This window comes from Thamnophis elegans, chromosome 7 (assembly GCF_009769535.1).
Source record: "Thamnophis elegans isolate rThaEle1 chromosome 7, rThaEle1.pri, whole genome shotgun sequence".
Lineage (NCBI taxonomy): Eukaryota > Metazoa > Chordata > Lepidosauria > Squamata > Colubridae > Thamnophis > Thamnophis elegans.
The window spans coordinates 78651861-78663608 of record NC_045547.1 but is presented as its reverse complement, the minus strand read 5'-3'; the positions used below and the strand labels follow the sequence as shown (position 1 = coordinate 78663608).

Genomic DNA, 11748 nt, shown 5'->3' with positions numbered 1-11748 from the left:
GTCAGACATCAGTGAGGCAGACGAACAGCTGGAGCCTGATGACTAACCCCGAAGGCAGGTGATAACTGTCAGACGGTCCTGGCCCCCTCTCTGCCTCCGACACAGAGCCCTCATCAGAATCTTTCCAGACACTAAGAGTGGCCCATGTTCCTCCCCAACCTCCTCACTGTCTGAGTCTGCTGCCAGCTCTGCTGGCGGAACACAACAGGAGCTCTGGAGGACGCTTGGGGGTTTTATCTGTGCCCTCCTCGGGGTCACTTGTATCAGAGGGCAAACGGTTGTGGAATCATCTCGGAACTGCTGAAAGGACTGTGTTGCAGACCAGAGATAGATGATGTCGTATCCCGCCCCTTCTGTTGAGAGGGGCTCTTCAGTCTTGATATAGGTGGCCTCCTTGACCCCTCTTTCAAACCAGCGGTCCTCTCTGCCCGCATTCTGGATAGAGAAGAGGAGAGAATCTGCTGTCCAAAAGCCCAGGAAAGTTCAAAGCAATTGAGGATGTATGAGCAAGAGGTTTATTATTGCTGAAATAAAATATAAATGAAGACCACTTGGATTGAGCTGCTTTAAAATAAATTGGATGGGGGAGACTTAACGCAAACTTTTGACCTACTCTGCTGGCCATTGGGAGTCACCTGATTGCAGGGCTCATGGTAACTGGTCATAAATGGGGTCAGGTTTCTAAGTAACCCAGATCACAATCATGGGCAGCCAGAACTCTTGAGGCCAATCCTAAGCACCCTTGGTTCAGCCCCATCCAAACTTGGAAAGGTGGTTGAGCGGAATGGTTGCGGGTTGAAAGTAGACATTTGAAGCTGGAAGCTGTATTGCTTTATTATTGTGACCTAAATAGTAAATGAAGAAAAAAAATAAAACAAATTATAGTTGAAATACGCATGCAGAAATACCCCGATTCTCCACCATCTTCCAGTTTGATGCCACTTCTGTAAACGTCTACCTAACAATGAAATTCTCCTTGTCTCTTGCAGCATCATGGAAAAATTAGGAAGGTAAACTTTCAGAAGAAACACGAAAAGGTAATTTAGCTTTGTGTTTCGGATCCATGTAAAACATTTTGTTTCAGTTTTTGTAAATTTTCACGGGTGTAGATTTGCTGGTCTTGTTGTATTCGGGTCTTTTCCCGTGTAAGATTGAGCTTGTCTTGGCAATGTTTCGGCGAGGTCTCACTCACCATCTTCAGGCTGGGTTTTGGCCTTAAAGCATGGTCGGAGCTGCCGTCTTTCTAGAAATCCTTGGGGTGTGTGTGTGTGTGGAGTGCTGGCTTTGTTTCAGTAAGTGGAATGATTGGGTGCGTGGTTGTATCATGATTGGTAGATTGGTGCTGGCTGTGTGTCCGTTGCTGTTTCGTGTTGTAACGGTCTGGGTGGTAGGTTGGGCTTGTTTGTTGATTAGGGCTGGTTTCCAGATGTCTGGTCGCCGAAACGTTGCCAAGACAATCTCAATCTTACACGGGAAAAGACCCGAATACAACAAGACCAGTATACCGACACCCATGAAAATCTACGAATCTCTCTCTCTCTCTCTCTCAATCTCTCTCTCTCTCTCTCTCTCTCTCTCTCTCTCTCTCTCTCTCTCCTATCTATCTACCTATCTATCTATCTATCTATCTATCTATCTATCTATCTATTGTTTAAGGTACATGTAGTCCTCGACTTACAGTTCATGAACAGTTCATTTAGTGACTGTTCAAAGTTACAACAGCCCTGAAAAAAGCGTTTTACGACCATTTTTCACACTTAACTCCGTTGACCATCCCCGGGGGTCACATGATCAAAATTCAGAGGCTTGGCAACTGACTCATATTTATGATGGTTGCAGTGTCCCCGAGTTCACGTGATCCCCTTTTGCGACCTCCGGACAAGCAAAGTCCATGGGCAAAGCAGATTCACTCAACGACCGTGTTACTGATTTAATCCCCACAGTGGCAGCAAAAGCTGTAAAACGGGGCGCTTGACCAATTTCTCCCTTCGCGACATCAATTTTGGCCTCAGTTGCGGTCACACGTCGAGGACTACCTGCACATTTGGGTTTTGGCAACTGGAGTAGTAAAGTGAACGAGATTCGTTCTGCAAGATCCCAAGCCAGTGCAGTTAACCATTCCTTTTTTTTTTTGTTTAAAAACCACAACAACACAACAGACGAGCAACCATCTTCTGGGACCAAAGACCTTCCCATTGGACAGATTGCTAGCCATCCTCTACAGCATCGTCGACAGCCGGATCCCTCCGACTGCCAATATATTTTCCCAGGTGAGCCAAACTCTGCCACGTGTTTCAAGCTTGACGCAACTTTCAGACCTCAACTTCTTCACTGAATAATCGCAAACCTGTTAACTGCCGGTGTTAACAATGAGAGGTCTTCCCCGACTTAACAGCAGCTTATTTAGCAACCGTTCTAAGTTGCAACGGCGCGGGGAAAAGGGAGTTACAAACGTTTTTCGCACAGCCATTGTAGCGATGTCCCCATAATCACATGATCAACGTTTGGATCCTTGGCAAGTGGTTCATATTTATGACGGTTGCAAGTGTCCCGTGCGGGGGGGAGGGGTGCTGTCCTATGACACACTTGCGACCTTCTGACAAAGTTAGATGGGGAAGCCAGATTCACTTAATGATTCGTTTAAGAACCATGGTTGAATTGACATAAGTGACCCAGGCAAGGGAACTCGTGATTTTTCATTTAACGAGCGTATGTGTTTTGACCCGGCTCCCAAACATGACAGACCTCTGTAGTTAACTAAATGCTTCCTTTATTAGTGCCAGCAGGCCGGGCAAAAAGTCTCTCTCTCTCTCTCTTGTTAGCAGGCTAACAAGTCCATCCGGCAGGAAGATGAATAGTTGTCTGCCACATCTATTCATCTCCGCCCCCTGCCTTTTATCCCCAGAGCTAGGGTGGGGCTTTGATAGCACCAGTGGCTCTTCCATCCCAAGGACCGGCTCATAGATTTCCACTGCTCTCCTCTCCTCTGCCTTCTGCGCATCTGCGCGTCAGGCACTGGACCCAGCTGTTCCTCCTCTTCCTTATTAACCTCCTACAGACCTGGGGGATGTTAACTCTGCATCTGGGAGCTGAGGGACGGCCCAGGCTCTGCCTTTGTCTGTCTGTCTGACTGACTCTCTCTCTCTCCATCTCTCTTTCTCTCTCTTTCTCCTCTCTGTCTCTCACTCTCTGTCTGTCTGTCTCTCTTTCTCCTCTGTCTCTCACTATCTCTCTCGTCTCTCTCTCTCTTGTCTGTCTCTCACTCTCTTTCTCTTTCTTTCTTTCTCTGTCTCTCTTTCCTTTCTCTGTCTTTTTCTGTCTCTCTGTCTCTCTTTCTCTTCTCTCTGTCTCTCACTCTCTGTCTCTCTTTCTCTTCTCTCTCTCTTCTCTCTGTCTCTGTCTCTCTCTCTCTCTCTCTCTGTCTCTGTATCTCTCTCTATCTCTCTGTCCCTCCCTCCCTCCCTCCCTCTCTCTCTCTGCCAGCTCCATTCCCTCTTCCCCCTTGGACCTCTCAGGTTGCCTTGATGCTGCCTGACACCCACACCTCCTCCTCCTCCTCTGATTGGGCTGCTGGAGGGGCCGGGCGGCCGACAGATTAATGTTTTGCCTCCCAAATGTATGTTTCGCTTATTCAGTAATGATTTGATTTTTATTATGTGAATGCTCAGTAGATGGCAGTGTACCCTCATGGATGAAAACAGGCTTACAGCAACTTCATAAAAACAAATGGTAGCAAATGGAAGGGAATCAAAACTTCTCACGGGATATTAAAAAAATAATCCCTTTTTAATACCTCCCGCAAAGGACAATTGAATATCGGACCTGCTTACTTGAACGATGAATATATGAACAGACCCTACAGCAGTCTTTCTCAACCTTGGCTATGCTGGCTGGGGGATTCTGGGAGTTGAAGTCCAAAGGACTGAAAGTCGCCAAGGTTGAGAAACACTGCGCTACAGCTATAATTATCTGTCTTAATCCCATATTTATTTTGAATGTAATCAATCCATCTTCTCCATTCCAGCTTGTATTTCTCATCTGAATGCTCCTTAAGATATGCTGATATTTTAGCCATCTCTGCTAAGTTTGTTACTTTTAATGTCCATTCTTGAATAGTAGGCAATTCTTCCTTCTTCCAGTATTGCGCTACCAACAGTCTTGCTGCCATTGTTAAATTCAGAATCAAATTAGTCTCTATAAGTGTGCAGCCTGTAATTACACCTAACAAGAATAACTGAGGAGTAAACTTTATCCTCTTTTTAAGAATATTTTGCATAATCCACCATATTTTTATCCAAAATGCTTTGACCTTTTTACAAGTCCACCATATATGATAATACGTAGCATCAGCACAATCACATCTCCAGCATTTAGGTTGTAAGTTCGTATACATACAAGCTAATTTTTTAGAATCTAAATGCCATCTATAAAACATCTTGTAGAAATTCTCTCTCAGGTTTTGGGCTTGCGTAAATTTTACGTTTGTTACCCATATCTTTTCCCATGTTTCCAACATTATTGGTTCTTCAAAATTTTGTGCCCACTTTAGGATCACACACAACTTCTGAAAGCAAGCCAATCCACTGGTTAATTGTGCTCACTTGTTAATTGTGCTGCCCTTGAAGAGTGTTCGAAGACTTCAGCTTGTCCAGAATGCAGCCACACGAGCGATTGTGGGTGCACCTCGGTACACCCACGTTACACCTATCCTCTGCGAGCTGCACTGGCTGCCTATTGGTCTCCGGACACGCTTCAAGGTGCTAGTTGTTACTTTTAAAGCCCTACATGGTATCGGACCTGGGTACTTGAGAGACTGCCTCCTGCCAGTTACCTCCCAAAGACCTATTAGATCCCACAGATTCCATCTGCCGGCCAATGTCGGCTGGCGACTCCTCGGGGGAGGGCTTTCTCTGTGGCTGCTCCGGCCCTCTGGAACGATCTCTCCGTGGAGATCCGGACCCTTACTACCCTTCCGGCCTTCCGCAAAGCGGTTAAGACCTGGCTGTTCCGGCAGGCCTGGGGCTGTTGAACTGTCCAGCCCCATTTGAGGTTACGGTTGTTGTAGAATTTTAAATTGTTGTTTTTATTTTATTTTTTGTATCCCCTCCCTTTTTTATTGTGAGCCTCCCTGAGTCTCTCGGGAATAGGGCGGCATACAAACTCAATAAAACTGAAACTGAAACTGAACTCACTGAGAGAAAATTTCTTCTTATTTCTTCTTCTTATTTGCCGGCAGGCCTGGGGTTGATGAGTTCCCCTCCCCCCTCGACTGGTATGGCTGTGTGATTTTCGTGTATTTTAATTATGTGTACTGTTGTTTATGTTCCCTTTCCCCTTTGAGTTGTTCGCCGCCCTGAGTCCCTCCTGGAGAAGGGCGGCATACAAATAAACCAAAACTGAAACTGAAACTTATTTCTAGGTTGTTTCTCTCCTTGATTAGTTTCCACCCATTGCTTCTTGTCCCATCTTCAGGTGCTTTGGAGAATAGTTTGACTCCCTCTTCTTTGTGGCAGCCCCTGAGATATTGGAAGGCTGCTATCATGTCTCCCCTGGTCCTTCTTTTCATTAAACTTGACATTCCCAGTTCCTGCAACCGTTCCTCATATATTTTAGCCTCCAGGCTCCTAATATTCTTTGTTGCTCTTCTCTGCACTCTTTCTAGAGTCTCCACATTTACATCGGGATGAGCAAACCGGATGCAATATTCCAAATGCAGTCAAGGCATTATAAAATGTTGTGCAATTGTAGCTATTATTTCTTTGTCACAATACTGTGTAGAACAACTTAATTTTTAACGGTGTTTCTGACTCTACACCAGAGGGCACTTTTGTCAAAGAATTCCAGTCTGGAGCTTCTTTTAGGAGGCTCCTCTAATGGCTCTTATTCAAATCTTTTCGAAAGCCAATAAACTCCATTCAAGGACTTGAAATTGAGCGTAATAAAGTGCGTGCTTCAATGCTGGTGATCATCTCCCATGAGATCGTAGGCAAAGAAAATGAAAACTCGGAGGACGAAGGAATAGCATGTATCTTCACCACCTTGAGTTCCTTAGAAAGCGATAAAGGTGGGATTTTTAAAAGTCTAATAAAATAAGTAAAACCTGGGCTAGACGCTGCTACCCCTAAAAGGGCCCAGAACTGATTGAATAATGTACTTGTAAAGGAGAAAACCAAAAGGGGATGTTATCGTTATGTTTGTTATCTGGAAGATTATAACCATGTAGAAGATGATTAGGAATAGAGTAGAGTTGGAAGGGACCTTGGAGGTCTTCTAGTCCAACCCCCTGCCTAGGCAGGAAACCCTACACCACTTCAGGCAAATGGCTATCCAACATCTTCTTAAAGACTTCCAGTGTTGGGGCATTCACAACTTCTGGAGGCAACTTCTGTTCCACTGATTAATTCTTCTGATTGTCAGGAAATTTCTCCTCAGTTCTAAGTTGCTTCTCTCCTTTATTTGTGGGGGCAGGCGGAGGGGGACCCCCGCATTGCATTATGGATGCGCGTGCGCGCTTTCAGCATGCAACGACAAAAAGTGTAGCCATCACTGCTATAAGCAGCCCCTGGTTCCTGATGGCCAAGAATTGACCTTGGGAGCCTATAATTTCTCTTTAGTGCTACGTTCTAGTTTTTATGTTCCAACCTCCAAACATTCCTTTTTCTTTGAAGTCGGACACAAATAATATTTAAAGTGGGGAAGTGATTTTTTCCCCCTGGCCGGTTGTAATTCAGAATATGCTATGCCACTTAAGACTTTACTCCGCAGAGGGACTCTACAATAATAACTGTTTTTGACCTCTGCTATTACGTTGTACTTGAAAAGGTTTTTTTTATAAGGTTAATATTTTCTTGTAACCAAATTGCAGCAGTGTTTTATGCACGGGAACTTGTAACAGCTACCTATAGGCCAGTCTTGAATTTGTTTTTTTTACTGTGTGTTCCAGAAACAATTTGTTCCCAAGTTGGTGTTTATTAAATTGCCACGGAGAATGATAGCAAATGAAAGTGACTATATCTGGTAGAAAACGTTGGTTTACTTACATCTCATGTAAAATTTCTCATTTGAATAAGCTTTTTTAAAATAATTTGAGCAGCAATTTAATTAGACATTTTACACGCTTTGCTAATTCTTCCGATCTTATAAAAACATGATTAGATTTTTAAAGATCCAGGCAGAGATTTAAAACTATTTTTAATAGACCATTTTAATAAGTAAGATAACCTATATTGTCATTGACTGCAAGCACACTGGCACACATAAAAATGAATTTTTTTTTTTTTTTTAAATATACAATTTTAAAAAAGTAAGCATAATGACACGTGGAATCCTATATTTGTTATACATTTTGGCTACTAAAAATGCACATTAGATATGGTGTGAGCATCCTTGCCTGCAATATTTTATTGCCCTGATATTATGGCAAGCGCATAAAGTTTACATTTCCCTTCCATAGTATTTTGTTTATGATTAGTGCTGCATGTCCCAGTAAAGAAGCATAAAGGAATTTAGGAGTCCCATTCTTGATTATTCTGTTTGATTGGTAGCTTTTTCTATTTTGGCTGAGTAAATGTCCTCCTTTAAAGTAAATTTCATCTCCTAATTTTCAAGTATTACATGTAAAAATGATTCATGTTCAGGTTTTTTTTAATAAATTCTGCAATTCAGACACCTTTGTTGTATTTCAAGATTCTAAATCACTGCGTGACGACAATAGTCTCATTGTTGGGCAGTAAATGATTTTAGCTCATTTTTCTGCAAGTTAATGAAACTTCCTTTCTAGTAGCATACCGTATATACTCGAGTATAGGCCGACCCGAATATAAGCCGAGGCACCTAATTTTACCACAAAAAACTGGAAAAGTTATTGACTCGAGTATAAGCCTAGGGTGGGAAATGCAGCAGCTACCGATAAATTTCAAAAATAAAAATAGATACCAATAATGCCATTGCCCATTGAATAACATATACAGCCTGCCTGTGCCCATTAAATATACAGTAGCCATTGTAAAAATTTGCTCTGCATAACAAATTATTATCACACAATACCGGTGTATTCAATGAAATACTTCACTCACCTCATGATGCTGATGTCCCGCTGTGATGATGATGTCCCGCCTCCTATGACACACGGCACAGTGATTCCTATCATTGGATCACTGTACCAGAGGAGGTGGGACATCGCTATATGGCTGCTTGCCATAACAAGGAGGAGGTGGGACATCGTTGCAGAGCGGCAGGAGGGGGAGGAAGGGGAATCGTAAGATAGCCCTGCATTACATTAGAACGTGAGGAGGGGGGATGGTGCGGTGCACGCTGCGCGGCAAACTGACACAGAGGGAGGGGAAACTCAGGGGCGCTGGGCCATTCACGAGCGTCACCCAGCGGCATGGCCCCGCCCCTTTTTCTCCTCCATTTCAGGCAAATTTTTCACTGACTCGAGTATAAGCCGAGGCGGCTTTTTTCAGCTCAAAAAGTGGGCTGAAAAACTAGGCTTATACTTGAGTATATACAGTATGTACATATATCTGATCTCAGGTGGAATTGCTTGATACTGAACGCGTTTCCCCAAACTTATTTCCGTCTGCCTTAATTCACTCTGCACTAATTGTTTGATCTTTATAAAACAATGTTTTTTTTCTCCTGCTTTGTAAGGTAAATGCTTAGATAGTCTTGCCTTTTAGATCATTGCAACCTTTCTAACATGAATGTAAAATGCACTAGACTTTAATTTCTCAGCAAGGAAATAAAGCAGTGTGTTACGACAGTCTTTCCTCCCATTTTTTAATGGAGCTCAGTTTTTAGTTTTGTCGAAGATCCTTGCGTGATACCTCTACCAGGTTTTAAGGCTCAAATCTGTATGAGCATACTTAAGAGGATTTCATATGCTTCCATAGTTAAAATTGTGAGGGACGGCGTGAGAGGCTTGTTCGTTTTGGAGAATTCTGGTAGCTTTTAGATATCTCCCATTGCATTGGCATCCTTCAGTCTTAAAAAACTATGGTATCGTGCTCTGGAAAAAGGTCCTAAAGCTTTTCCAGTATATCTTTATTACAGTCAAAGACCAGCAATAGACGCTACTTTTTACAATATTTTAAAAGGTACTGTTGTGGCCCAGCAGGAGATGTTGGAGCTGCCACCAGACTCCAACAGCGAGGGGCCCTATGAGTCGGCTCTGGAGGATGTGGAGGACCCTGGACAGGGTTCCGACTCCAAGCAGGGCGCAGAGAGGCTGGTTGGCCACCAGGAGGCGCCTGAGCCTTGGAGCAGTGGGGAGGAGACAAGGGAGTGTGATCCTGACCTCATGCATTGGAGCAGTGGGGAGGAGCCAAGGGAGTTGGTCCTGGATGCCTGGCAACGGAGGGCTAATAGGCGTAAAGAACAGTTACGCAGTTACTGGAGATAATGGAACTCAGCTGGTGGTAATTAGGCTCCTCTCAAGACTATAAAAGGAATGACTTTCCACACGCTCATCGCAGGAATCAACATATTTACTAGAGCTGGAGAAACTATTGTGGTTAGATTGGCAGGCTGGATTGCTGCCAAGGTTAGTCTGTGCTGGATTGCTGCCAAGGTCTAGTCTGTGTGTTAATAAATCCTTGAAGTATCTTTGTCTCGGCGTGCTTTGGTGTAGGAAGAGGGGGATCAGAACAGGTACTGACATTAAAATATATTTAAAAAGTACTGATATTAAAAGTGGATAATAACATACATGCTCTCAAACTGTTCCGTTCACTCCCTGGTTTATGTAGGTGAAAAGCCGATAAGTATGGGAGTAAATACAATGGTCCAAAAATTGTTAAGAGATATTTCCAAATCATTGGTACCAGATAACAGCTATAATTTTTTTTCTTGTGGACAATACAGCAACACAAGAATTTTGCCCCTGCATGCGTGGTAGACGGGTTTGAGTCCTGGAGGAGGAAGGCCCTAAAGCAGCATCTGGTGTGGCTAAAAAGGCCAATTCATGAGTGACAATCCCTTCCACACTGAGGAGAGAGATATTCTGTCCCTTGCCCAGCCCCCCAGATTTTGCTGGTTCCGGGACTGCCTCTTTGCCTCCGCCTGCCAAACTTTAAATTTTAGAGCCGAGGTGGCGCAGTGGTTAAATGCAGCACTGCAGGCTACTTCAGCTGACTGCAGTTCTGCAGTTCGGCTGTTCAAATCTCACCGGCTCAGAGTTGACGCAGCCTTCCATCCTTCCGAGGTGGGTAAAATGAGGACCCGGATTGTTGTTGGGGGCAACATGCTGACTCTGTAAACCGCTTAGAGAGGGCTGAAAGCCCTAGGAAGCGGTATATAAGTCTAACTGCTATTGCTATTGCTAAGTGTCTCTTTGAATTGGAGAAGGCCCATGCTGCGTCTTTAGCCCCTAAGCAGAACAATCAGAGGTCAAGGTTTCCCAGCTCTTAATATCCATTCCCAAAGGCCTTTAGATCCCTCTTGCCAATACCCTTATATCGCATCTGTGGTCTCCCTCTGGGGCACTTTCCCTGCACTAATTCTCCATACAGGAGATCTTTCAAGAATCCGACCATCGGCCAATTCTCATGACATGTGCAAGCCAGTGTAGACGTCGCTGTTTCAATAGTGTGTACATGCTAGAAATTCCAGCGCGTTCCAAGACTGCGCTATTTGGAACTTTGTCGTGCCAGGGGATGCCAAGAATACGTCAGAGACGGCGCCTATGAAAGGTGTTCAGCTTTCTCCCCTGCCATGCGTAAAGGGTGCAAGACTCACTGCAGTACAAGAGTGCGCTCAGGACTCAGACCCTATCAACCTGGATCTGTGTATCTCCCAATGAATTAGTTATTAATCGAAGTAATTGCTGGGAAGAGGAAACAGCTGTTGTGATTATGGTGTTGACTGGGAGATTCAGCACATATTTGTACTTGAAACCAAGTTTCCGCTCAAATAATTTCTCTGCAAATTGGGCACCGATGCTAATTTTAATTCTCCGAGATACGTAAAAGGAGACTTAAGGGCAGGACAGACTCTACTTAAACATAATAACAGAGTTGGAAGGGACCTTTGGAGGTCTTCTAGTCCAAACTGTTGCTCAAGCAGGAGACCCTATATCATTTCAGTTGTCCAATCTCTTCTGAAAAACCTCCAGTGATGGAGCTCCCACAACTTCTAAAGGCAAACTGCTCCACTGGTTAATTGTCTTCACTGTTAGACATGTTTATCCTTAATTCCAGGTGGTTTCTCTCCTTGATTAGTTTATTTATTATTATTTATTTATTTATTAATAAAATTTATAGGCCGCCCAATCCCGAAGGACTCCAGGTGGCTTACAAAAAGAAGAGGAAAAAGAAATAATAAAAATAAAAAAAACAGATTTAAAATTGCAACACATGCATTCGTTCTGATTGGGGCTGTTGACCTCAACAGTGAGGTCAACAGCCCCAGGCCTGCCAGAATAGCCAGGTTTTTACAGCTTTCCTGAAGGCCATGAGAGTGGGTATGGTCTGGATCTCTGGGGGTAGCTGATTCCAAAGGGTCGGAGCAGCCACAGAGAAGGCTCTCCTCCGGGGAGCCACCAGCCGACATTGTCTGGCTGACGGCATCTGAAGGAGGCCCACCCTGTGGGATCTCACCGGCCACTGGGAGGTATGTGGCAGTTTCCATCCATTGCTTCTTGTCCAGCCTTCCGGTGCTTTGGAGAATAAGTTGATCCCCCTCTTCTTTGTGGCAACCCCTCAGATATTGGAAGGCTGCTATCATGGGAGATTGTGGAAAATGAACAAA

General features: G+C 44.1%; 1 protein-coding gene across 1 annotated transcript in view; it reads left to right on the top strand.

Annotated features, from left to right (window-relative positions):
• Positions 1-11748, top strand: part of ORC5 (origin recognition complex subunit 5) — a 79675-nt gene that overhangs the window by 21057 nt on the left and 46870 nt on the right. Inside the window, 2 exon segments of the mRNA XM_032221718.1 lie at positions 990-1037; positions 2160-2270. Of these exon segments, the coding sequence (XP_032077609.1) occupies positions 990-1037; positions 2160-2270 (159 nt within the window).